The sequence below is a fragment of the Pleurodeles waltl genome, chromosome 7, assembly GCF_031143425.1.
Source record: "Pleurodeles waltl isolate 20211129_DDA chromosome 7, aPleWal1.hap1.20221129, whole genome shotgun sequence".
Taxonomy (NCBI): Eukaryota; Metazoa; Chordata; class Amphibia; order Caudata; family Salamandridae; genus Pleurodeles; species Pleurodeles waltl.
In genome coordinates, this window is record NC_090446.1 from 276,246,226 (window position 1) to 276,273,817 (window position 27,592).

The 27,592-nt window shown below is 44.3% G+C and overlaps 1 protein-coding gene across 1 annotated transcript in view; it reads right to left on the reverse strand.

Annotated features, from left to right (window-relative positions):
- The window catches only part of PTPN1 (protein tyrosine phosphatase non-receptor type 1), a 368,861-nt gene that overhangs the window by 108,966 nt on the left and 232,303 nt on the right, over window positions 1–27,592 (reverse strand). Inside the window, exons 4-6 of the mRNA XM_069243648.1 lie at window positions 26,618–26,716; window positions 23,451–23,588; window positions 4,460–4,669 (exon numbers count right to left, since the gene is read on the reverse strand). Of these exons, the coding sequence (XP_069099749.1) occupies window positions 4,460–4,669; window positions 23,451–23,588; window positions 26,618–26,716 (447 nt within the window). The remainder of the gene's footprint in view (window positions 1–4,459; window positions 4,670–23,450; window positions 23,589–26,617; window positions 26,717–27,592) is intronic.

The window sequence follows — 27,592 nt, forward strand, 5'->3', positions numbered from 1 at the left end:
ATGCTCCCATCAATGGATACCGGGGGGCACAGGACAGAGGGAAAAAGGCATTACTGCAAGATGCAAATGGGTCCTCCTGAGGTGTGCCCCAAAGGGCAAAGATATAAAGGATCACCTATGGATGAAGACGCCATTTGCGATTCTAAGATGCTGCCGACTGAAGCTGCTGCTCTGACAGTCGGAACACTGGCCAGGTGACTGACAACCAACCAGATCTGATGTCCCTACACCTATTACCAGAGTTGCATTGCTTCACGAAACAGAAAGTGTGACCCATTCCTCCCTGCTTCATGACGTACCTCACAGTGGCCATGTTGCCAGTCAAGATCTGAACAGACTGGACTTGAAGTGACGGAAGCAATGCCTTGAGCACTAGCCATATCGCTCTCTAAACTAAGAGACTCATGTGCAATATCTGTTCCTCTATACAGTAACTGCCCCTAGTCTCCAGGTCCTACAGATGCTCTGCACACTCTAGCGCAGAAGCGACTGTTACCACTGTGGCCACTGCTGGAGGAGTTTGGAAGGACAGCCATCGAACTAGGTTTTCCCCTACACATGACCACAAATAATTTATGCAGGTTCCCTGAGATCAATAGAGAATGTGACTGATCTCTGCCATGTTGTTACCACTGCCTGCAGAGACACCAGAGGAGGGACTGCACAGGCCGGCATGTGTGAGATGCCAAAAGGATGCAGAAACCTATCATATTGTGTAGGTTGAGACAATCAGGATTGGAATGCACGCTCCATTCAGAAACATCTGAATCACAGACTGAATATCTCATTTTCTGAGGAGGGAGAAATGCTTGATTCGATGTAGTGTATAGTGCTTCCCCTATGAATAGGAAGCACTGAGAGGCTCAGGATGAAACTTGTGCCTGTTGATGTAAAAGCCCAGTTTGAACAGCAAAGATGCTGTTGGCTGCAGGTGGAGGGACACAATCTCTACAGACTTCACTTTATGGAGTCAGTCATCCAAATATGGAGACACTAGACTGCCCAACGTTTAAGATTGGTGGTGACCACTGCTATCGCCTTCGTGAAGGCAAACTGAAAAGAAGAACCATATATGGGTAATGCTGTGACGGTAGTACCTGTGCGATGCAGAATCGGTATGTGAAAAGCCAATCTTCTGTTTACAGTACTAACAAAGTTGAAAATGATGTACCTGGCTCAGACTTTTGTTTGTGCAGAAAGCAGTTCGAGATTCTGAGGTCTAGGACTGGCTGAAGACATTATGTCCGTTTTGGGGACCAGGATGTACTGCGTATAGGACCACTGGGCCAGTTCCTGCTCTGGCACCATCTCAATTGTCCTTTCAGGAAATAAGACCTCTACTTACTGCTGAAGGATAAGTAGGTGGTCTGTTGAAGGGAAAAACGAGACAATGGTCGGAAGGGCTTGTTGGAAGTGTACAGCACACCATCTGTAAAACCCACTGGTCTGAAGTATTGGCCATTCAAACTTCTGGATAGAAGGATTCAAGTCCTGCAACATGAGCCATGTGTTCTAGCAAGAGGGAAGCAGGGCAGCATTCCTGCCATGGAGAGGAAAAAACAGAAGGAGGAAGGAAGAGGGAAGGATTAGCCTCTACCTTTGTCATGGCCACAATGCTATATAAATATAAATAACAGGTTCTGTTGCTGGAGGTGTCTTTGTTGGCCTTGTTGTCTGCCTTGAAAGAAGAAGGCTCTAATAAGTCCCTAAAACTTGCAGAACTGCCTATAGCCCCACTGCTGGGCCTAGAATCCTAGGGATCTAGCAGTGGGCTTTCTGTCCTTGAACCTCTCAAGTGCAGAGTCTGCTCTGTCCCCAATAAGTCTGGAGCCATCAAAAGGAAGATTCATTATTGTAGACTAAACATCAATCGTAAACTCCTGAATTCCTCAGCTAGACATGAAGTTTGGGTGCCATATACGTCCCCAAAGAGTCTCCTGTGTTCGGGACCGTTAAACGAACTGTCCAACTGCAGCTTATGCATCCCTCCCTGGCTCAGTAAAGTATGCCTGTAGGCTGTATGGGAAATTTGGAATTACCAGTTGTGCCATGCCCCAAAGTGCATGAATGTATTGGGTCACCAGTCAAGCAGGGTTTAACCGTTTTATGGCCATTCAGATGGCTGAAAAGGATTTGTGATTTGTTCAATCTTTTTTAGATTATTTGTCTAATGTGGTGGTTAGAAACACAAAGAGTTTGGACAAACAGGAAGCCTGCATAAACCAGACTTACTGGTGGCATATGGGTTGACAAAAAAGCTTGGTCACCTAAAGTCTCTAGATCTTATGGTTGTTATGCGGCCAACAGCAAGGGCTGTTGTCAGTTCATCCCAAGTTGCTAGAATTAGCTTAATTAGGGCCTCAATTAAGGAACGCAAAGGTTTTGAAGCTTGTGATGTTGGGTTCAATACCTGAGTAAAGATGTTCAGCTTGACTGCCACAGAAAGTAGTGGAACATCTAAAGCTTCTGCAGTCTTACAAAATCATTGCATGGTACAATATGACCACTGAGGCGAGAGGGCATTGGTAGAAGCTAACTTCTACTCCAGCTGCAGAGGTGTCTAACCGACTACTGTCTCAAAGGATAAAAAAAAAAAAAGGTCAGGATCAGTGGTGACAGACTGTCCTCCAGGGGAACAGAATATCCGCCGAAAAAGAAGTTATGTTCCTTCATAAACTTTTGTGCTTCCCTTCTCGATCTATGGACAGGGGGTGGAACTGACTGAGTCAGCCAAGGTGCTGGAACTTACGTTTTGCCAGCACTGTAGCCAGAGTTGAAGCCATTGAGCTAGAATGCAAGGGCACAAAGAAGCAAAGTGAGCCTTAGTAAACCCTGCTGGCAACATTCTGAATGGCAAGCCCAAAGGATTCCAGGGGCCTGTGAAAACCATCAAATATGGTGTTCAAAAAGTGCATGGTTTGTTTCTGGGAGCAGGAAACAGTATGTAGGGATGACAGGTTTGAGGCCTGGGCGATGGAGTCGCAGATGTTGAAGGTCAGGGAACCGGCACTGGTCCAGATGGAGTTATGGGCGTCGAATCCTCCTCAGTGGCTTACCATTCAAAGATAAGCACTGCTCACAGTTGTCACATCTTTCTTCTTGTTTGCTTTGGGAGGACTTTGATGACAGCGACTCAGTCCTTGGGTGAAGCCTCCTCCTTGCACAGCAGCCATCCTGGCCACAGTCCCTAAAAAGATTGGCCTCCATTTCTTTGATAGCCTTGGGGTGCATGCTCCTGCGTGTCTTGCATTTGGGTCTGACTCCAGGCACCAAAGACAGACAAAATGCGGAGATGTGAGGGACATTTGTCATCGGTTCCTGCAGGATTAAAAACCTGACTTTCCGAGTGTGACTTTCTTGCACGGAATCCAAAAAGAAAAGATTTAAAAATGGCTAACAAATCATTACATAAAGAAGTGAAAACATTTAAGAGCAAGCTCTGGATCAGCGTTGATGCAGTTAAAAAAAAAAAAAAAAGGGCACGGATGTCAAAGCGCTATGAGAGGTGCTTTATGACTCCAATGAAAACCCCACGGCATAGTTACTGGTGCCAAAAGGGACACGGCACCCCCTACTAGCAAAGAGAGCAGTTGAAAAGTTGACAGATCAAGACTAATACCTCGGATATTCAAACAGTGAGCGATCTGCAGAAGTATCCATCAGAAGAGAGTGTTTAAAAACAAATGTTACTTAAGTTAGAATTCCAAGGCTCTGATCAAAAACTGCAGATAAAATAACTGAAATATATGGCTGCTTTGCTACTCAACTTCATGAGCTGAAATAGGCTTTTATGCAGAACAGACTATAGAAACAAAACAAAGGCACGGACACCTTTTTAGGTCTGCATTTTGTCTGCACACCTACTGCTTACAATACAGAGAGTAGGCTTTGGATGTGCTCGCTCAAACCACGGGATTTCTTTAGATGAACATACTTCAGCCACAGGCTTGAGACTTTGCCAATCATGTCAAGGTTCAACCAAGGATTACTCAACTATCACCAAATGCTGCCTGTTGGACTATATCCTCCACTCGAAAACTTGCATTTAACTCCATAAGGGACGACTATACTACTATAGGCCTCGATGTTAACTCTCTCTGGTACCTTCAGCGTACTAAGACTGAATGCATTACCACAATAACCCCAAACCTAGTAGCTCTGCCAATGCTGGTTTCAAATGATAGTGTGGTGACCTGAAATTATCATTTAAGAAGAGGAAAAAGTACATTTTTTGTTAAATAAGTCAGTTTTAAGAATGAAAGTTGAGATGCCTCTATTGACAGCCTTGGCGGGTGGAAATTATTTAATGGCTATAAACATGGAAGATGTCACACTGGAGAACTGAATTTACATTAAGAAAAATTAATAATTGAAATGCATGTTCCCTCCTACAATGCCATTTGAAACAAGACAACGTTCAATACCATATTTTAGTCACTCCTTAGAAAATGGTACTTACAAGCAGAAGACAGGTATCCGCCAAACAAAACGTTCCTGATCGGCCAATCCCAGCACTGCAATGCACCACAATAGGTCCGTGCTCTGGGTTCAGAGAACCTGACTCTCTCACTTTGAACAGGAAGTTGAGGAATGATGCAGGCGACTCTGGTACTCCAAAATCAGGCCAGGTGGTGTAGTGAAAGTGCAGAATTTCTCTAGATTCGTGCGTCTAAAAAGCATGAAAAGAAAGTAACATTTTCACAAATACACCAAACTGCTTACAGAGACTGACATTCAGAAGTCAGGAACAATGGCTACTTTATACAAGACACTGCGGGTACTGCCACAGAACTCAAGGCTGCTTTCTGCTCTTACGAATACCATCACTGCACAGAGAAGTACGGATAGCGGCTGTTTTGCCTAGGTGAGCCAGGCGGGTCATTTAAAAATAGCTTTAACAAAATAGGCAGCATCACGCCAGCATAGATCAAAATTGATTTGCTGTACACCGGATTCGCCCCACTAGGCACCCGAGTGAGGTGATTGCTCTACTAGGTGTTCTACTGTTCAGAAATGCTTTCGGTTCAGGCATGGTATAAGTGTTACTAGTTTACTTGCTTCGCTCACTCCGCTTACAAATTATTATTATCTGGTCTGGGGCAAAGGACAACATATTCTTTGCATGGCGTTTTCGTGATCACAGGATGTGCGTTACGCTTTACCGCAAAGCTTTCACTATCCTTCAGTCCCTCCATCCGACCTCCACGTGAAGAACTGATACTGCCCTCAAAATGGTCTACCGAAGTGAAGGGTCCCCCCTTCTCCGTTTCCGAAGGGCCGAGTCACTTGCGGGACTCCCTCGACTCTGCGCGTTTGTACCATGCCTTTCACTTGTACGGCCTTTAAGCTAATCGTTTCCACACAGTGTACCAGCAGTTCGCTGTGAGAATGTTTGTTCTGCAGTGTCAGTTACCTTTTCAGTCGCAGCCTCGTTTTGTAGGACAGCACGATTCACCCGCTGTCCAAAATACGTCTCCACGATTTAGACTATTATTCAATGTAAATACCCATTCCTGCCACAGGGACCGGGACATTTATACTGACAACGGGAAGCATCAACTCGTTCTCGTTTTTCAAGCCTCTTATTGGTATAGTTTTCAATACAGTTAGTACTTAAACCTTCAGGGCAGCCCGTTTCATTGCGATTGTTTTCGTTTTCTTTACGAATTCTGGGGCCAAGGGCTTTTACCACTCTAATACACCCAACATTATCCAGGCATGACGCAACCACGGCTTTTACAGCCAGGAGCGCTCTTCTCTGAAGCTCACAATACCCAGTGTGACTGCTCCGAGAACGTTTTAAAGCTCACAGAGCACATACTTCCGAGTATTCGGCTTTGCCGCGCCTTTCATGCAGCCCACGCTTGATGTTCGCAGAGATCATCGTCTCACGCAGTTTGAGTATGTCCCCTCCTCATTTGTCGTTATGAGCGTAAGAGTGTCTGGTGATGCGGAATACCAGCCAATTTATAGATTGCAAAGTGACTGGTAATGCGGGGTACCTTCCAATGTATGCTGACGCCTAGCACGCATTTTTCATACTTTTTCAATTAACTTAATGCACAATTCTACGGCCAACCACCAGAGGGCGGAACGATGCCAATTAATTGTTGACAGTTTCACCCTGAGAAATGAAATAAGATTCCAGAGAGGTTGGAATGAATCTGATCCTCAGCAAGAAAAGTTTTAATAAGAGCTGTTGGAGTAAGTATCAGTCCTCAAGCGCCGAAAAAGCTAACCAGTATGTCAATTTCCTTTACTCTTACATTAGCAACCATTTAATAAACCCTATCTTCACCACCTTACCTGGCAGCTAAACAGATATTGTAGTGAAGACTAAAAATACCACAAAAGGAAAAGAGTCCTCTCTACTGGTATCCAATAATTATTCTATGAATTATATTCTCTCACCATTATGAAGCTAGGTCATGGATCTATGAAATGTCCATCTTACTTGGTATTACCATCACAATAAACAATTTTTCTACAATTCTTCAGAACTGCACAGACTGAAGATCAAGCTCACGTAAACAATAAGGATTCAACCTATCACTAAGTTACTTTGCCGTGAAGGTAATGAGACCTTCGGTACATAAACCCAGGACACGCTTGGCACCCTACTGTAAACATAATACTCCCAATTACAGAGGGTTGCTCTGCCAGAGGACATTGGAATTGCTTGCATCCACAGTGCCCTATCTCCTACCTATAATTAAAATGGGGACAGTAACGACTCTTTCTGACGTTTAGCTTGGACACAATATCATATAATAAATGTAAACAAATAATATACACCAGTTCACTGCCTGATTCCTCATCAACAAATGGTTAGGCACATCATTTATAGAAGTAGACCAGAGATATGTCACACAATGCTGGTCAGTGAATTACTTCCCAACATAATCCATTTTGCAGGTCTTGAATAGTCACATTCTGAGCCGACATCCTATAATATCAGCGATAAACAATAACAATTCTTGCCAAGTCTTACTAGACAACTCCTAATTGCAATCATATAATGGAGCACTTTCACAGAATCTATACAGGCAGATCTCTTAAATCCTTCATTCTTTCTCTATACCCATTCCCTGGATCCATAAGATCTCTGAGCTAAGAATCCTCTTGCACATCAAGCATTGTGTTTTAGAATGAGAACACAAAAAAATGGCAACACAGCAAAGGACGTTGGAAGAGTGATGGATTGTCCAAAGTAAAAAGCAGTCACCAGTTTGGGCAAATAGGCTGCTTTGGGCCTCAGTACTACTTGATCTGGGAAAAGGGTTTTAGCATGAGCACAACAGATAATGCGACATCCTAAAAGATCCTTAACTAATCTTCGTACATCTACATGCTATTTTGTACTCTTGTTCAAGAGTGAATGTGGGCAACAGGCTGTATACAATTGCTGTGAAATCTATCGTAATGTACCTTCAGCATTTGCTAAAAAAAAAAAGCACCAAAATATAAAAAATATCTGGAAAAAATATGGTGTACGATGGCTGGACCAAGTGAAGTTGGTGTTCGCTCAAGCAATCAGATGATGTCAGCGCAACTAGGAAAACAACCTTCTGAGTCAGGAAACAGAGGACAGATGTGCATGGGTTCAAATGGCATGCGCAGTGAGAAACAAATAAAGAGCCCACTGAGGCATCACAAGGGGTTTGGGGGGAATTTAGGAGTTAAAACTTTTAGAAACTGCCTAACAGATGATTTGAACAGGGATGGTTGGCTCTGTAAATGTAAAAAGGCCAAAAGGCCAACAAATAAACTTTAATGATGCCCACAGCAAGTGCTTGTAAGGCCAGGGACAAACCAAATAACAAACCATCCAATAGTTTAGCACATAAGGGGCCAATAATGCAGGTGCCACGCAGGCAACAAAGAGTGCCTGGCAGAAACAGACTCTGTAGAACGCCCGCATCCACAACCTCAGGAGGAAGGTCAACTGCAGTCAACTGCCATTGCTCAATCTTCACACATGAAGATGGAGATTGTAAATCTTCAGGTGCAGGAGTTTCCCTCACTGCTGCAAAAGAAGTTCCCCCTGAAGCGATGGGCAGATCAGAGGATAGTTACTCATACCCAGAAGCTCCAGGTCCCACACTCTCCTTGTCCAACCTAGAGCCACTAGGATGATGTGGGCCTGGTCGTTTCTAATCTTTTTCAGAATGATGGGCAGGAGAAGCAGTGTCAGAAAGGTGTACAGGATTTTGTGCTCACTCTCTACCCAGAATGTGTTCCAGGGAGAGCGCTTTTTTGGAAACCTTAGCAAGTATATGTTTTGACACAGTTCATTCTTGGTGGTGGTGAAAACAATTTAGCCAGATTCTTCCCATTGTGAAAAATGCCCTGTGTCCCCCTTGGAGTCAGAGCTATTCATGATCTGCCAGGAACTGGCAGCTGAGTTTGTCTACCATGGCATTCAAGGATTCTTTAGGTAGTTCATGACCAGCGAAATGCCCTAGAGCTCCAGAGGTGAAGCGTCTCCTGGCACAGGACCCACAACCCCACTCTACCCTGCTTGTTGCAGTACCACATGTCAGTGATGTGTGTGGAGAACCTGAACCAACCACGGTTAGATGGTAGGAAGGCTTTTAGCACTAGGTGAATGGCGTGCCACTCCAGCAGGTTGATGTGGAGACAGTTCTCTGCCTGGTGGAGTCCTATGATCTCCACTCCTTACAGATGATCTCATCAACCCAGGAGTATCCCATTGGTCACTACAGTCAAATATGGGTGGGGGAGGGGTCTGCCGCCAGATCTACTTTAGTTGAACCACCGCTGCTGGTCTTTTGCAGTTTCCTCTGATACCTGGTGGGAGTCAGGCAGGTTCTCTGATGCCAGGCTATCTGTGACTTTAGTTTTCACTGCAGAGTCCACGCAGGCCACCTACCATAGTGGATTGGCCACGAGGCCCAAGAGCCTCAGATCCACTCTAGCAATGACCCAAGATTGAGGATGGAAAATCTGTATCACAGTGTAATGTCCCGGACCCGCTGTGGTGGAGAGAATGCCCAAAATGGCATAAAATTAAGAAGAGCTCCAATAAAAGGAATAGTCTGAAGGAATCATATGTCACTTTGGCACCTTAATAGTGATCCCAAACAATGTCAAAAGGCTGACTGCAGTCTGGAGGTGGCCTGAGATTTACTGCTGTATACCTTTTGTTAACAGCCAGGAGTTGAGCTAGGGGAAAACTGGGATCTAACCTTGGACGGTAAGCTGTGATCACTCCCATCACCTTTGTCTACAACCGAAGGGCACTAGTGAGGGCATGTTAAATTGAAAATGGCCCAGAAATCCAAGTATCATCTGTAGGAGTGGAGAACAGGTACATGAAAGTAGGTGTCCTCCAGGTCCAAAGCCACCGTCCAGTCACCTGGATCCAGTGAAGACAGGACTGGGGCTAGTGTGAGCATCTTGAATTTGTCCATCTGCAAGAAGGGCATTGAGAGGGTGATTAGGAAATAGAGGGAGCAACAGCCAGGTCCTATATCATGAGTTAGGACCCTCTATGCCTCATCTGGCCAAAAGAGTAGCCACTTCATGGAGCAAGATGGCAGGTGTTCTTCTGAAAGATGATCTAATGTGGGTGGAAGATGCGCAGGTCGATAAGGACAGGGCATAACCATGTTTGACGATCTGGAGGACCCACCCATCTGATGTTATATTTTGCTACCCTTAAAGGAAATGTGAGATTGTCAGCTTGCATGGACCCCCCCCCCCCCCAACTCCTCCCCACAGAAGGTGATTGTGTGCCTCTAAGGGCAAATTAAAGCAGCTTAAAGGCTGTTCAAGCAGGGACGGGGTCTGCAAAGTTTGTTGACGTGGTGGCCTGGACATAGTTCGTTTGATCTCCGGTCCTGACACCGAAAGGACCAGGATGCCAGGATGCCTATTGCAGGGGCAATGGGCCTTGATGTTGGCAATATGCCAAACTCCAGGCATAGCCTCAAAATAGGAAAAAATGTGCTGGATATTGTTTTGCAAAGGTAGAAGGGCCAAGAGAACCCACCAACTCTCAGCTGTTTTTAAAGTGATCCAACAGTCTATCTGCCATCTCGCCAAACAGGTGAGATCCATCAAATGGCACGGCCATTAAAGAGGCTTGTACATCCCAAGAGAAGGTTGCAGAACTCATCCAAATGTGACACAGAAGCACCACATTAGGGCCCACTGCTCCTCCTAGCAGTCAGTAGAGCCTAATCCAGAGCAAATGAATTACTTTGCCCACTGTAACTATCCTGAATAATTTCAGCCAAATTACCCCAAAATTCCTCTGAAACTGATGGCAAGATCTTGCAAACCATGTCCTATAAACTCATAAAGCATGGTTAATCAGCCCCAGCATAGGCTACAAATGACTGACCAAAGGGCTAATCTGGCCAAGAAAACATTTACTTCTCAAAAGCCTCGAAGTGTTTAGAATCTATGTCAGGAGGAATCATGGGGGTTTACCTACTGGTGGAAGCTTTAACCCCCAGCTTTCTGGAGTAGGGTTGCCTGTGAAGCCTGCTCACTGTTGGCTAGGAACAGAGCTTGGACCAGGCGTCGTTAGGATGTCAATCGGTGCATCATGAAATATAAGTAAAGGATCTGATGAGGCTTGACCCGATTGTAAAACGTCTGCTGGGACGTTGGTTTAGATTTACACAGTCGGCAATTATAAATCAACCACCTCCTCTGCACATCTGATTAACTCCGCAAAGAATGCACTCTCCTCCTTTTGTGGTCCTCAGGGTGCGAACACAATGCAGTATTCTGAAGTGTCTAATCCCACAGGTATCCTGGTAGTCCATAACTAAATTACCATCATAGTGTTGGAAAAAATAATAACCCCATCCCCAATCTACATTGTCATCCCCAAAGTCAAGCTTGCTTTGACTAGAGTCCAAAAATAAAAATTGTTGGAGAACAGGGAAGCAACTTTGAAGTAAAGGCGTGGTTAAGTCAGAGTTAAAATGAACTAAGGCTGGATGCGTTAGTACAGCGTCGAGAAGCAACCTCGGTTGTGGCCAAGATGCATTTAGCTCAGAGTTGGAAAGGACTATTGGAATGGAGTTCCCCTCCAGCTACCAACATTAATGTTGCAGGGTCTGGAATGGACCTTGTTGCCAAGAATGGATGTCTGCACCAGTCGGAGCAGAGCCTGAAGAGGGCTCTGGAGGAACAGACAGCATACCCACAAGCACTAACCGGACTGGAGGACTCTGTGGATTCTTGGGGCTCAAAGGTGTGCTAGATAGAAATAGAAGAGTGATGAAACTTTTCAACATGGCCTCTCTAAAGGTATACATCATTTTGCACTATCGTCCTGGAAACTAGGGGTGCATTAGTATTACTGCAGGATCTGCTCTTTGGTTGGGGAGACAGGGAGCGAGAATGTGAAGCACCTCAACATTCATTTGACTTCTCAGGCTGGGGGTGGTTGGGACTGGGACAAATCCAGTTGAGCCATTTTGTGTATCAGCTTCAACTTACAAGAAGACATGGCCCTCAACAAAGATATGCTGTATGAACAGCCAGGAGAGGGGGAAGGGGTCAGCGTTGTCGGCTTTGGAACTTCTACGGCATCTTTTGGTGCTCGTCAATTTATAGCTTTGAATTCCTGGATTGCCTTCATGTTCCTCACGGGCCGAACCAAACACCAGAAGTACACCTTGTGAGTATTTGTCACAGACATCTGCTTGTGACAGCCACACAAGGATTCAATCCTGTAGTTTAAGGAGGGGATATAGTTGTTTGGCGCACTGGAAAAAAATATTTTTGCAGAAAACAAATCACCAAGGGATGAGAAAAAAAGTTGAGCGTGAGCACTCGGTCAGGGAACAAAGGCATGAAAAGAAAGGAAATGATGTTGACATGCAGGGATGGAGCTTATCTACGACTCCATTATCAATTTTGGGGCAGAACAAAGTCGATATGGAGCAGCACAGCACTGAGTACAGGCATGCAGGTCCACCTGGAGCTATTCTAAAGGCGAGGAATCTGCAGGAAGACATATCCATCGGAAATTCGAGGTCTCACATCTCTCTTTAGAGACAGAAAAGTTTCACAGTTCGTAACACAATCTGGTTTTTAAGTTGTAATTTCACTGGGCTCACATTTTTAATCCTATAGGCAGGAATGGCCCAAAAAGTTCAAAGTCGGTAAGCACAGACATTGAGCTTCTAAAACACTCTGCATGTTATCACCTAATTTTAAGTGAAAAAAATGTCTTATTAGGGCAAGTGTACATATCATTACACTGCGGTGGAATCCAATTTGTAGGAAATAGCGTCAGTCAACAGTGCTTCTAAAACTCCAACAGCAGAAAACATACATCAAACTCGAGGAAAACATCCCTCCTAAGCGGACAAGTCCGACTTCGAAGGTTATGTAATACTGGAACAGTGTACCATATTCTAGCAAACACAATTACCGATGTGATAAGAATCTAACACATCTTTGCTAACTGCAGTCAGCAAATTGGATTTAGAACCTTCGAAATAGCCAATAAAAGAAGGTCTAATGGTTTAAATCACAACTTTCCCCTGATGTCTTTAATGTTCAATATCATATACTCGATAACAATATGTTGCTTCCACTAAATGCACTGCCCGATTTAAGTATCTGACACATAGAGCCCCTCTTCCAACTAGACAGAGGAGCTGGGAGCCAGGCTGGCATGGAAAAAAAAGACAAAGGACTGCTATCCTCTGCGTAAACGTATCAAAATAGAGGCACTAGTTTTGGGCAACACTGCACATCATTAACCATCATTCCAAAGCAGAGAAAATAAATATGTTTATATAAGTAACACCCCCACCTCCCCTACTGCTCAAGATTAAAACTGAGGTTCAGGGAGAAAAGGTTTAACTCACTTTGCCTATTTTAACCAACTACCGATGCTTCCTCACTATTCCAAGCCGCAGGAAAACTGTGCATCCCGTACATTCCAGACAAAGGAACTCCCGGTTTTCACCATACATCAATTAAAAGGTGTTATATTAAATTTAGCGGTAAACTACCCAGAGTGTAGGTTTAGGTCTAATTAAGCTGCAAGGGTCTCTACAATAGTGGAGATCTCAGTATCACTATGCAGCACCCATCCAACCGTTCGGCCCTTTACTTCATCAAGAAAACGTTATTAACATGTAACTACAACTCTCCAGTTTTGCCTCATAGATTAATATAATTGAATTATTTCTCTTCGACATGCTGGGAACTCCAACAGCACATGTTTACATTGCAGCAAGTGTAGCTTACACTCCACATTGTAACAACCAACCTCCCACCAATGAAGCGGAGAGACTGAGTTCACTCTCTTAAAGGCTTCCATTAATCAGATTGTCAAACAAAACATAAAAGGAATACCAAAGCCTCCATGCAGCTTTAGATATAACGTTTATGATGCCATCTTTCTATTTCCATACTTGGATGGTCACAAGAGGGTTGTCCAGAGAACTTGCCCAAATTTCATCCCAGAAGAGCCTGTGTTATTTCCTCTAAACCAGCAACATGATTTATTGTTTGTTTAGATTAAACAATGTAGGCACTTTTGGGATGATGTGTGGAACAGCTCTCAAGACCATTACCCTGAACAATGTCAAGAGTGGATTCTTTGCAAAAGCTTGCATCTTACCAACCCTTAAATAGATGTTACTAGTAGGGCTGCTGTTCTCCACAAACTGAACTGTAGTGACAAACTATGAATGGGATCAAAACATGACCTCAAGAATGCTCCACCATGTATTCTATTATAACGAGTGTGCAAGTTTAAATACTAAGGAAAAGGTCTTGTAAAGTCTTCTGGGGAGAAGATGGACGTTTTGATTGACTGGCTCCGATACTGTGAAATAGCTACTAAGTGAACTCCATTGTAGGAATATTTCTGATTTGACTAACAGATGCAAGACACAACGGAAACGCTTGTGCAGACTGACAGATGACAGTTCAAAGTATTTTAGATCACACCCAAACTTTTCCATTTTAGCACAAACGTCTTCATTGTAGATAGAGGGTCTTACTGCCATTAAGATTTCTCTACAGCTCCAAGACACATTAACAGGTCCTTAGAAGTGAGTAATGCCCACTGACAAGCTCAGGATATCTGTGATTCAGTGTTGCCACCAGAACGATGCTGCAAGGCTTGCCTTCGTCCTTGCAATGAGGCAAGGACGAAGGAAATAGGTGCAAAAGTGCAGGCATGTTTCCCCATACAAAGGCATCAAAAATAGCGATGAACCCAGTGGACACCAAACCTGCTTGTGAAGAATGGCATATAGCAAATTATAAGACTAGCTACAGCTGCGACAGCTGCGGGTAGCCTAGCTCCAACTTTTGACACTTGTTTGATTCTACTCATGGGCTTCACCCACTCGTTGGTGAGGCCTGGTATATTTCTGAGGGACAAAAATAATGTTGCATTTCAGTGCTCTGTGCCACAGCTGCCAAGCTTCCTGGACAAGAGAGGCAACCTTGTGCTCCCTCGCCTGTGAATAGAGAACATACATGTAGTATAGCCTTTGCAGGAACTCATCTCCACCAGTTAATGTAACGAATGAAATACCTGAGAGATAAGTCTGTGACCCAGAGATGCAAAATAGTTACATACAAAGTCTCTTCAGTCCGTCTTTAGCAGTCGACTGATGAAAGTTCTTGCAGGTGAGCATCCATTATTGAAAATAACTAAATCTACTGCTGATGCAGCAAAGAAGATTTGGTAGGATCTGGCATCATTTCAAAGCCTGATTTTTTTGGGACTTGAATGTTCCCTGCTTTAAAACCAGGCATGCACGCCAGACCTGAATGCCCAACTGCATATATATCAGGTATCCTCACTTACTGCTGACCCTGTTGTCATGCTAATCTAGCATGTGGAAAGAGGGCTACATCTGTTTGACAATGCAAGGTTCAGGAAATGTTATTTGACCTAGATGAGCACACCAACACCAAGTGCACCTTCAGTGGGAACAGAGGGCTACTATGTGTCATACCAGGTTTGATAGCTCATATAATTGACCAGATGTTTTTATAGGTGTCAGTGCCAGCGTGATATACTTGCACTTCTTGTGTAAAGTCCTGTTATGCGAAAACCCAGTACTCTGCACCAACACCCTGATTAGATGTTGAGTGCAAGTTCGTGTGTAATATGCCTGTAGTATGCAATTGATGCTGATAGAGACTAGGCCACCTCTAGAAATTCCACAAAGTCTTTGTAAAGAAATTGCTGCTGATTAGTTCCTCCTGAGCAATGCTATTTCGTAGATGGCTAGTGGGAAGAGTGGGACAGCAGTTTCTGTTGTTCAAGGTGAGGAAGTCTCTAGTTCAAGCCTGGCCATTTGTAAATCTCTGATTACTACTTCAGAGAGGCCGATGACAGTAGGTGCAGAAAAATCACATTTCATTGTGCCCACAATATTCATGCTCCAGTTTGAAAGCAGCTCCAAATGATACCTACTGTGGAAAGCATAACTGCACACAAAGAGTGTGCCTGGAGAGGAGCCTGAGAAGGAAACTGTAAAGAGAGCCACTCCAAACCAGTTCTGAAATTTGAGACAGTGGATCTACATCACCTGTCTACAAAATGTACATAAAGTGGGACCCTCAAACCACCCCACTTTACTTGAGTTTCAAGATCTCCATGACAAGGAAGGAAGAACATTGCAGAGTACTCGAAGGACAGGTGTGACCATGGCTGGTGTTTGCATTACCACCAGCCTCCCAGAGGTAAGTAACTAAACCTTGAGTCTGCACTTTCTGCTTGGGGAACGGAGGCTCTGCCTTTTGTCTAGAAGCCAGCCTACCTACTAAAAGAGGGAAAGGGTCGGTTTGGCCCTGCAGGAAAATAGATTTTCCAGGTGAAGCCCAGCATGTTCCTAGCCTGAGGAACAGTCAGAGAAAGTTGACTTTCTGAGATAGTGAAGCCAGGAATGACTAGAGACACAATTCTGCAGTCTTGCTGCTATTCTCTTGGGGGAACCTCAAATATCTACATAAATCCGTTTTTGCGAGGCTGCATCTATCTTGCCTTTACGTATTGGCCCAGGTCCGTGCTTCATCTACATTACTGTGTGCATCAGCTGAGGTCAGGGCACCTTCTTCCCTTCTATGTGCGTCAGCCATGATCAGGCTACACCTGTGGTGACAAGCTACTGAATCAACTCATGAGCAGGCGGCAACTGCCAGGAGTTCTGCACAGGTACCACAAAGCTATACCAAACCTTCAAGGACAGCCACTGTTGAATACAAAAGCTGTGCCTGCCTTCCATGGTTGCCACCTCTGAGGCTACAAACAATGGTACTGGGCTTTTGAGCTCATGTTGAAGTAAGCTAAGGGACTAAAGACTGATTTCCTAACTATAATAAAAAATAAAAAAGAACAAAAAAAAAAAACACAAGGTGTAAGAACCGAAGCAAACTGTGACTGACCGCTTATTGAACTTGTAGGGAAATGTATTTTCACCTGAGCCTAATTCATGTCCTACCACCGCTTTGCTGGTGGACAAATCGACTAGAGTCACCCAGTTGGGAACGGGGACAGTGGGGAGGGGGCTGGAGCTAGGAGGTGTAGAGCTGACATTAGAAGGTGCTAAGGGCACCGCTTGTGCAACGGCACTGGCCTCCCTGAGGGAGACAAGGTCAATGCTGGCGCACTGTTTCCACTGGCCAGCCTTGCGGAAACATTGTAATATGGCAGTGATAATGTCCGACTAGCCAGCTCATAATTAGGCCATATTCTAGTTGCAGAATCCTTACCCTTTTGAATTCTCCCAGGTGTCTGTCTGGATTGTGAGATTTTCACCACCTTTGGTGGAGTCGATTGGCTCTGTGACCGTCGTCAGTGCTGTCTGAGCCAGACATGACATCACAGGTTCTATATGGGCATCAACCCTGGCGCACTCACACAACCTTCCATGTCAGAAGCGCAGAGCCATAAAGAACACTGGCCACTGGGGCATCAAAACTAAGGCCCTGAAAGAGAGCCCCTGTCCCTAGGAATAAGTTCGCGGAGCATGGATGATGGGTGGGTCGGTAAGGAATCTGCAACTAGGATATGTCTCTACCAGATAAGGCCTTACGGAAGGTAAGTAATATGCTCATCTGATAGAGACTTATATTTGCAGATTTCTTACCTTTTTAATAGATACCCAAGCAATAAAATCCCCGAACCAGGATCAAACTAGAAAGTCCTGCAGGACCGAAAGGGAAAAGTACCCGTCCCTACGGACTGGAATGTCCAGGCAGTAGTGCTTGGTGAAAGTGTGCAAGAATGCCCATTTTACCGCCTAACAGATATCAAGGAGTGGAACTCTTCATGCTCACGCAGCAGTCACAGCTGTTGCTCTAGTAGAATGAGCATGCAAACCTTCAGGTGGTTGCTAGGTGGCCAGTGCGTAGCAGATTTTAATATAGAGAACAGCTGATTGGGAAATGGTCCACTTCTGCACTGTCCAACCTTCCTTCGCACACCACATAACAGACAAAGAGTTGATCATCCACATGGAACTCTTATGTACGATCAAGGTAGAACACCAACGCCGCTCTTTTTGGGTCCAGGCGGTGGAGTCCCTCCTCTTTCTTAGAAGGATGCTGGGTGGGGGGCAGGGTGGGGGGGGTGGGGGAGGGTTGTTGGGGGGGTTGAAAGAAGTAGGAAAGGTGAAAGGTAGGGTGGATTAGATGACAATTCTTGCAGCTCACTCACCCTTGGGGCAGATGTAATGGCCACAATGAAGGCTGTTTTGAACGTTGGGAAGCCTGAGGGGGGAAATGTGAAAAGACTCAAAAGGAGCACACATTAGGTATGCCAGAACCAAATACAAATCTCACTGGGTCATAATGAATGGGGATGGAGGGACATATGGTTAAGATCCTTAAGGAACCCATTAACACAGGAGACGTAAAGAATGAAGGTGGAAAAGGCCACCTCAAAAACGCAGAGATAGCAGATAAGTAACCTTTAGAGTGCCCGTAGCAGAGCCCTGCTAGGCCACAGATAGGATAAACAGCAGGACCTCAGAGAGACTTGTCTGTGCACCATCACAGACATTTCTTCCAACAACAGTCGTATACCATTTTGGTGGGGAACATCGGACTGTCAAGATAACAATACAATCTTCAGGCAGAAGGTCGAAAGATGTCAACTGTCCCCGCTCAATCTCTACGCAAGATAGCAGAGACTGGACAGGCCAAGGTGGAGAACTCTCCCTCGCTGCTGAGACAGAAGTTCCTCCCTAAGGGGCAGTCTGATCGAGGATTGATGGCCATTTTGAGTAACTCGGATACCAGACTATTTGTTCCCAGTCCTGAGCCATAAGGACTACTTAGGTCAGTGGTTCTTGATCTTCTTGAGAACTCTGGGCAGAAGCGGCAAGGGTGAAAAGTTGTACAGGAGGTCTATGTTCCAGTCATCACTAAGCAATGCTGCCTTGGAAACTCCAATGTGCAGTACTTCTGACACTGCACGTTCTCTGCGGAGGCAAACAAATCTAACCTATTGCCTCTCTCCACTCCTAAAAGAGACCTTGTGCCACCTCTGGATGGAGATTCTATTTGTGACCGACTAAGCATTGTCAGCCGAGTTTGTCCATTCTGACATTCAGAGAGCCCCGCCAGATGCTGAACCATCAGAGAAATGCCCTAAAGTCCCAGCCACGTACGGAGCCTCTAGACATAGGGTTTACGACTCCGATATGCCCCGCTTGTTGCAGTACCACATGCAGATGGTGTTGTCCATGAGCACCTGCATTATCTTCCCTTTGAGAGAGGGAAGAAATGCTTTCAATGCTAGTCTGATCGCACAGAGCTCCAACAGGTTGATGTTGAGTCCGGACTCCGTCGCAGACCAGATGTCTCTGATTTCCGCCTCTCCCAGAAGGGACGCATCTGTCATTACTGTGAGATCTGTTTGCGGAAGGGAGAGGGACCTGCCACTGGCCCAATCGTGGTTCTTTAGCCACTAATGCAGATCTTGCGTGGTTCCCTGCAAGATCTTCATCATGTTGGAGAGATTTACCCTGATGCTGCGTCGACTAGAACTTCAGGTCCCACTGCAGAGCTTGTATATGCCATCTGGCATGTGTCACTACCAGGATGCAGGAGCCCATGAGGTCAAGCAGCTTCAAAGCCATTCTCACCAAAAACAGGCTGAAACATTGGTAGCATAGGCTGAATAGTCTGAGCTCGCCGTTCGGGAGGATAAGCCCAAAACTGCACTGTGTCCAGAACAGCTCCAATGAAAGGGGGCTTCTGAGAGGGAGTCGGTGCATCTTTGGCACGTTTAGTGAATGCAGGAAGTCTGCAGTAGTCTGAAGGTGGGAGACTATAGCCTTGGGTGAGCCCGCCTTCAACAGACAGTCGTTGAGGTAGGTGAAGACTGAAACCCCTGACCTGCGCAGATGAGCTTCACTGCCATCACCTTGGTGATCATCCGAGGGCCACTGGTAAGGCCAAAAGGGAGCATGGTGAACTGAAACTGCGCGTGGCGGTTGCAAGTATCATCTGTGGGCAGGCAGGACGGGGATATGGAAATAAGCATCCTGCAAGGCTAATGCTACCACATCCAGTAAGCTGGGTCCAGGGCAGATAAAACCCCTTGAGAAAAAGATTTAGGGAGCAAAGGTCTAGGATAGGGTGAAGGCCCTTGCCGTTTTGGGGCACCAGAAAGTAACAGGAATAGCCACTATGACCTACTTCTAGCACAGGAACCCTGTCTATGGCTCTCTTGGCAAAGAGAGCTGTAACTTCCTCTCGGAGAAGTGCCAAGTGATTCTCCAGCATTCAATCTTAGGATGGTGGCATGGAGGGAAGGGTGGTGGGGAGGAGGGTGTTGCGAGGTCTTGGGGGTGGGTGGCCGGGGACTGGCCACGCTGCTGGCTTCCTGATCCAGGATAACAGTAGATCCCACTTCCTCGGCCACGGACAGACTGGGCAGCATGTGCAGCACAGTGGCTGGAGGGGAGCAGATATAGTTGTGTGCTCTCTCCATAGCCACGAAAGGGTCAAGAAGCAGACTGAGGTGAACAAGGGGCCACCGTGAGACCCAAGGATCTGGCTGGGGCATGAGAATCCTTGAAGCGCTCGTGCGCCGATCCTGCCTACTCTCTGAAGAGACTGATGCCATCAAAGGGCATTTCCAAAAGGTTAGATTGAACATACCCCGAGAAGCCAGATGTCCTTAGCCAGGTGTGGCGCCTAAGGGCCATTGTCGACGCAAGCACTAGTGAGTCGGTAGTGTCCAATTCACATTAGATAGTGAACTTTGCTGCATCTCACCCATCAGCAACTGCTTGGGAAAGTACAACCCGGGCGTCCTATGGTACCTGTGCAGCACTTGCACAACAGTTTCCCACAGCGTGTGAGAATAATGGGCCAAAAGGCATGCAGTGTACAAGGACCACAATGCCAGGCTTGCAGAAGAAAACAACTTCTTCCCAAGTGTGTCCTGCCTCTTCGATTACCTATCTGGAAGTGTGGAAGGAAACGTGCCCTGGGAAGTGAAGTCTTGGATAACCAAGCTCTCAGGCTTGGGCTGTTAAGTCAGGAAACAAACCTGGGTCACCCGTGGCAGGGAGATGGCAGCAGGCAATAATCCTGTTCACAGGAGTCCAGTGCTAGTTTAGACCAAGTACCCAAAGGGAAAAAGAGGTTCAGAGGACGAAGCCCCAGGCTGAATGAAGCACCTCTGTCAGGCAGTTAGTCCTGACTGCCACAGAAGGCAGCTCAAGGTCCAGGACCTCAGCTGCTCTCTGAACCACCATTGACTATGAACCTCCACAGCCAGCGCAAGGGGAGAGAGCATGCCAGTACCTGGGAGGGTATCCAGTCCACTGGTTTCGCCCAGGTTTGCTCATCAGTCCATGGGGTCTTGGTGCTGGTATTCTAAAGGGTCCAGCGACCCCTACCATTCCCCACCATAACACAGCCCATAAAAATAAGGCTCAGGTTCTGACATAGGGGGTACGGTCCCTGTCGGTGCAGGAGCTGGCGTCGTACGACGACTATCCGGCTCAGTGTCGGAAATGAGGATGGGGCGATGCCAGGAGTGTCAATGTCAGATTGGCACCAGGGAAGGTCTGAGTATCACAACTGGAACTGGTTCAGATCCAGGAGTGAATCCTTCGGTGCCCATTGCAGCCAAAGCCGCCAGCACAGAACGCAAAGAGCCCCTTCCAACTCTGCAGGGCCCAAATGCGCGCCAGCGGAGTCAGACTGCCCAAAGTAGAGCCTCATGAAATTCTTTCAGCTGGACAGGAGTCGCTCTGGCTCTCACAAACCCAGGAAAGTGCAAAGTCTGCCAGTGACAGGAACGGATCCCACTGAGGTCGATGTGGATCCCCAAGCAACAGCTTCCATTATCCTTTGCTTGATCCATTCCGACATTGACACTAGCCACACAGGTCTGCAGGTGGTTGTGGGTACAGAAACCTCCTGGAATCCATGCAAGTGTCTAGGTTTAAAAAAAAAAAATGAACAGGTTTGCTAGGTTTCCCTAAGAGCCAGCTGAGCTAGGGCCCACAAACCACAGCTACCCACTTTGCAAAAAATAGGTCAGTTTTAATGTACCCATGTTACGTTCCTGACAGTTCCTGCCGGAGGCACTACGCCTCCCATACAAGTAAGGTATTCTTTTCATCAGAAGACTTAAGGGAATGTTGGGTGGAAAGAATTTTTCAGCTACCCACAGATTCTACAAAACATCACAGAAATGTGAGGGAAATATGTTTTTCAGTCAAAGTTTGAGGTTTGCATGGGATTCTGGGTAACACAACCTGGTGATAGCTACACAAGTCACCCAAACCTGGATTCCCCCTGGGGTCTAGTTTTTAAAGATGTACTGTTTTGCTCGGTTTCCCTAGGTGCCAGCTAAGCTAGGGTCCAAAATCCACAGCTAGCCACAATGCGAAAAACTGGTTTGTTTTCAGTGGAAAAATGTGATGTGTCCATGTTGCATTTTGGACTGCTTCCTGTCGCAGGCACTAGGCCTACCCACACAAGTGAGGCAACATTTTTAATCGGGAGATTTAAGGGTACACAGAATAGTAGAACAAGTGTTATTACAAATTGTATTTCTCTGCATTTGCACCTTCCAACTGTAAGACAGGATGTAAGAAATAAGTCATTTTGAGAAATGCCCTCTAATTCACATGCTAGTACAGGTACCCACACATTCAGAGATATGCAAATATCCACTGTTTCTAAACTCCATATCTTGTGCCCATTTCGTAAATACATAGGCTTCCTTGCTACCCATTTTTCACTATTTATATTTTACCATATGAATTGCTGTATGCAGAGTACTCAATGAAACATGATTGCTGGGTGCAGCTCAGTTACTGGCTCTGGGTACCTAGAGTTCTTGGAAAACCCACAAACCCTATATATTCCCACACCAGAAAGGTCTAGCAGATGTAATGGTATGTAGCTTTTGTAAAACGGCCATAGCGATGAGAAGTTACAAATAAAACTGCTGTCACAAATGCCTTTTTTTTTCTTACTTATTTTCAATATTTTTTTGCTTCAACACTTAAAGCTCGATTTTGATTTCAGAGGACGTGTTACTCCAGCACAACAGTGACAATGCCCCCATCAGCCAAACTATAAATCCCATTATTTCCTATGGGATTTATATTTTGTCGGGTCTATTATGGATTCACACCTGTTCCCAACTCAAACTGGAAGGAGGCTAAAAGCACACCAAATAGGAAAAATGGACTATCGCCAAGTAAAATGCCTAAACTATGTTAAAATTTGGTTTTTCTGAATAAAGTCTACCTGCTCCTGAAGATGGGAACATGGTGGTTTTAGCACTGCAAACCTTTTGTTAATGTCATTTACAGGAGAGAAAAAACGGGGAATTTCTTATGCAGGACTTTTTTCCCATTTGACTCAAAAATACAAATAAAATGTAGCTATTGTTTGCATAATTTCTCAGTCCACTCCAGGGAAATCAACAAACCCTGGATATCTTTAGAATCCCCAGAACCCTGGAAAAAAGGACACAAATTTGGTGTAGATAGCTTATGTGAACAAAAAAGTTATGGAGGCCTAAGCATGAACCACCCAAATAGTAAAAAAACTGGCTCAACACTAAAGGAGGGTTGTGGGGGAGGCTTAGCAGAGAATGGGTTAATAAATCTGAACTAAGGAGGCCTATGAGGGGAGTGAAGATGATAACTACTCTACTTTTCCTGGCTGTATTTTGGTTTTTACATTGTGATGCACATTACACCTTAAATGCAATAGTAATCCAAGTGTTTACTTTTGGAGATTTAACATTTATTACTGAGAATTCCCGGAATGATTGTCGGGAACAATTGAAGCATTTGAATTTATAAAAGACCAAAAGCGCCCTATAACAGCTGAATTGTATCTAAAGTTATTTTCTTTCATAATTTTTTCGCTCTTAAAGCTGAACAAATTCTTAATTTACTCTTGAGCTGTAGCTTCAGAAAATGTTTAATACTCACGGTGAGGCTTTCCAATTCCAACAGTCTTACTGTGTAGTAGGATTTGATGTCTTCAGAGATCAAGGTTAGTTTCAAGTTTGTATCGTCAAATATCATTTCTTTTTCCTCTTTCACAGGCCAGTACTGAGCACATTTTATCTATATAGTGGAATACACAGCATTATGTACAGAGGTGTAATATGAGGTGACACTTTCAACTGACTAAGTTATCACATTTCAATGGATAAAATAAAGCACAAAATTATAAATTATGCTTAATAAGGTTCTTTATCTCAAGAAACCACATTTCGGGGAATCCTTCACAATCCTAAAAAAGAGAGATAAATGCTTAGCACGTATATTGAGTATAAAACAGAAAACAGAAAATTATTACTTTGTATTGCAATTTTACAGGATGAACTTTTGGTGCCTCTTTTGCGCAAGAAACAAATTGAGGTTTGCGATCAAGTCTAAACTAGTGAGCAAAGATAACCACTTAATCTTTTAGATTTTTATTGTGCTCATGGCAACTGTCATCTGACTTTTGTTAACAAATGTTTGGTCAAAGCATAGGGAGAGCACTTAGTGGGAGTTTGCTTCAGACGTAAAGGCACTGTGCACCATCTCAAATGCCCAGAGGTTGCTCTAGCACAGGCTTCTCCAACGAGTAACTCGTGAGCTACTGGTAGCTCTCCAGCTACCTAAAAGTACCATACCTGTGTGCAGCCCAGCCAACTAAATTAGAAATGTTGTTGAATTAATATATGTACATCAAAACTGAAAAACATGTATTCAAGACGAAATCCATAAGCTGATTTTTTTTTAGACTAATGGCTGAATTTCCACAGTATACATTTAAAGCTAATATTTGAGGTGCGTATCATTTTGCCTTGAGTTTCTCATTACTAATAATTATATTTTGGTGCTGAAACATTCAAGCTATTTAGGTAATGTATTACCCATTTAAAGGATTTCTACATTTACAAATCATTTTTATGGGCGAGCACAAAGTGCTCCGTCCATTCTGTAATCTTTCTTTGGGCTTCAAACCACGCCCATGCCACGTCAGTCAGTTACATTGGTTTGTGGGCTTGCCTTTTAAAATCCGCTTTTCAAATCCGCTTGCTTTCATTTGTGAAAGGCATGCATACGTCATACCTTTTCCGGCATTTAGCCCACCTACACAGCACCGGTAAAGTACCAAAAACATACGAGGCTCGATGTTTTCAGCCTGGAGTCCGGACTACTTAATCTGTTTATTTTCCACGCAGCGCGATCGCGCTGCATTTTACATAGAGCGATCGCGCTGCGTTTTTTTTTGCTTTACAATGCTAATAGCGCTAACTCGAACAAATGCGAGACCCGTTGCATTGAAAATGCTTGTTTATATTACCGCTGGCAACCATGCCTGAAGAACAAAAGTGGTCACTGCTCACTGCTTGAATCTTGCATATGTTGGCCACTAACACCAGAACATCAACTACAGAATAATGTGGCTTCAAAATATTGAGGCAAAAATATCAAGGACAATAATACTGTGAAGGTAATTTTTTACAGGTAAGCATAGGTTTAGTCTACTTATCTTGGGTGACGCAGTCACTATTAAAAACTAATACTATTATTAGCTCGAGATTATTTTAATTGACTTTAAGTACCCGCTCCAGCATTAGTAATTTAAAGCTCAAGCAATTCTTCCAATACTACAGTTGTTATACTCCGAAAAGAGACTTGATCTGCTGTCTTCAGACAGAGCAGTGCATATGTATATTAATATTAAGTCGTGAAGTATAGTAACATATTAAAATCGTATACGCTAGCACAATTAAGAGTAGCCAATGCCGTACCTCCTCATGCAGAAAATAACATTTCCCAGCAAGTATGATTTCTAAATATACTACATCAAAAGCAGCTCAAAATTACTGGGTACCTCTACTCCACCAATTGTCTTAAAATGTACTTGCAGTACTTAGACACAAATGTGTCTCATTTGAGCTACCTGAACTTCATCTTGGAGATCTCGTATATACCTACATGTTTTACGGCAGGATTCTGGCATTCGGTAACAACTGTTGGTGTCCTTGTCGAACATTTGTCAGGCAGGCCACTGCTTGCCATCTGACTCTTTTGAACTTCTTTGCGGATGTGGGCAAACTAGGTTTTTCATAAATACAGAAAGGTGGGATTTGTTTGTAATCAAAATAACTGAGGTGCTTTTGCTTTCTACACAGGTTTGGTGAAAATCCGGATTCAAATGGACTGCACACTTGCATCAAGTCTATGTGCTCTTGTTAGTTTGACTTCGCTTTCTAGTAATATTAAGTTAATAGATAACTGCAAAGATCAACAAGGTAAACAATACAGAGACAGATGATGCTGAAAAACAATAACTGATTTTTAAAGGCAGAAAGAAACCCCAAGGTTCTATGAATATTAAAGGTTTGCCATTTCAAATATTTTTCAAACTATTGGATTCTCCATCCTTCGCCTTGCTGTACTATGAACCGTAACACATCTTTCATAAGCTGTAATAATTTTGTAAACTTACTTTCAGTCCCTGACTGATGACAGCAAGCTGAGGCTTTGCAAGATTAGACCGTCAAAGAAATGACAAGGACATCAAATGCCAGAATTTTTCCCTCCCTACCTCACCTACTGCAGGTATTACGAAATGTCCCACAGTGTTTAGAAGGTAATCTTGCCAAAACATTTTTAGCAAACATAATTGCAGGTCCACCCAACCGAATGACTGAAAAAAATATCATAGAGGTGTCTGGGAAGTCACCATAGTAGCCCGTACAAGAGCAGCAAAAAAAAGGGGGGAAAGACGGGTGGGGGCAGGGGAATTTAGCAACCGTGAGTTCAAGATGAAAGTGAACAAAGCAGTTGTCCACTTGCAACAATATGGTACCAAAGGCTTCAGAACAGTATTTGGACAAAATAGGGAGCATAAGAAGACACTTGACTCTTGTAGCGATTGTGGAATTTTCTCTACTTGAAAGCCAGGAAGTGGGGGAGGGGGCTTTTTCTAAAGGGCTGGTGAAGCTGACCATGTTGCTCTACTACATCCAAACGCAAATGCTTTCAACAAAAATAAACAGGGTTAATTATCAGTAAAAGACAATGCTGTCACCCTTACCAAACACACAGGCTCAATTATTTCAAAGACGATAAAAACGTCTATTACTTACTGATCCCTTTTCAATCACTCTGTTAAGCATGACAACGCCCCTGCTCTTCTGTTCCCAAACCATTTCCCAGAAATGTCCGCAAGTATTTGGCAGAGGGCCCTGTAAAGATCAAGTAGATGAAGAACGGTTAAAGTACAGTCACATGTTTCCAAGAATTATTTCGAGAAGGGATTTTAGTGACATAAATAAACAACGTTTACAAGTCATATGCAGGTCTATAAGCAGACATGCATCATTTAAAGCAGTACGTATTTTCATTTACTTCTGGTAAGATAAGTCACACAAAGCTTAACGTTTCACAGCCAACACGCTAATTTCCATAAATGTTGCATTTCATCTACTAACAAGTGTTTCAGAAGTGCAAAGAGTTGTGTTTCTTTCTTGTGAATGTTGGATGTGTGGACTGCTCAATCATCAGCACCTATGTCTATATTTTAGGTATTATCAGCTGTTAAAGTCTTACTGAAAACTTGGTCACCAGGGATCATGTTCCTTATTAGGCTGAAATACGGTGGCCAGTTTTCAGTGAACCTTGCAATACCACATTAATTGGAATTTTATCTGAATCTCTAGCACAAAGAATTACTGATAATAAATAACCCATCAAAAATGCTAGGAAAAGACCGGCACACTTTGATTGTAGGAGAAACAATGCCTTCAAACAACAGTGCACAATTCCTAGAAGCAGGGTCCCGAAAATAACACTCTGAGAAAGCAGATCGAGTCGTCCACTGGGTCACCCTATACACGGTCTTGGCCTTAAAAATCGGGGTTACCACTTTGGTTGGAATGGAGAGTGCATGTACAAGTAATGGAGCAAAAGGGTCAATAGTATGTTCCAGGATAATATTCATTTGGTATTTTCACACGAGAAATCTGGAGAATAGGGGAAGTCCAACATGAAGGAAAGCAACACTCAAGCGATAACAAAATAAAACACCTTCGGATAAACTGTGTTTGCTATGTACCATCATG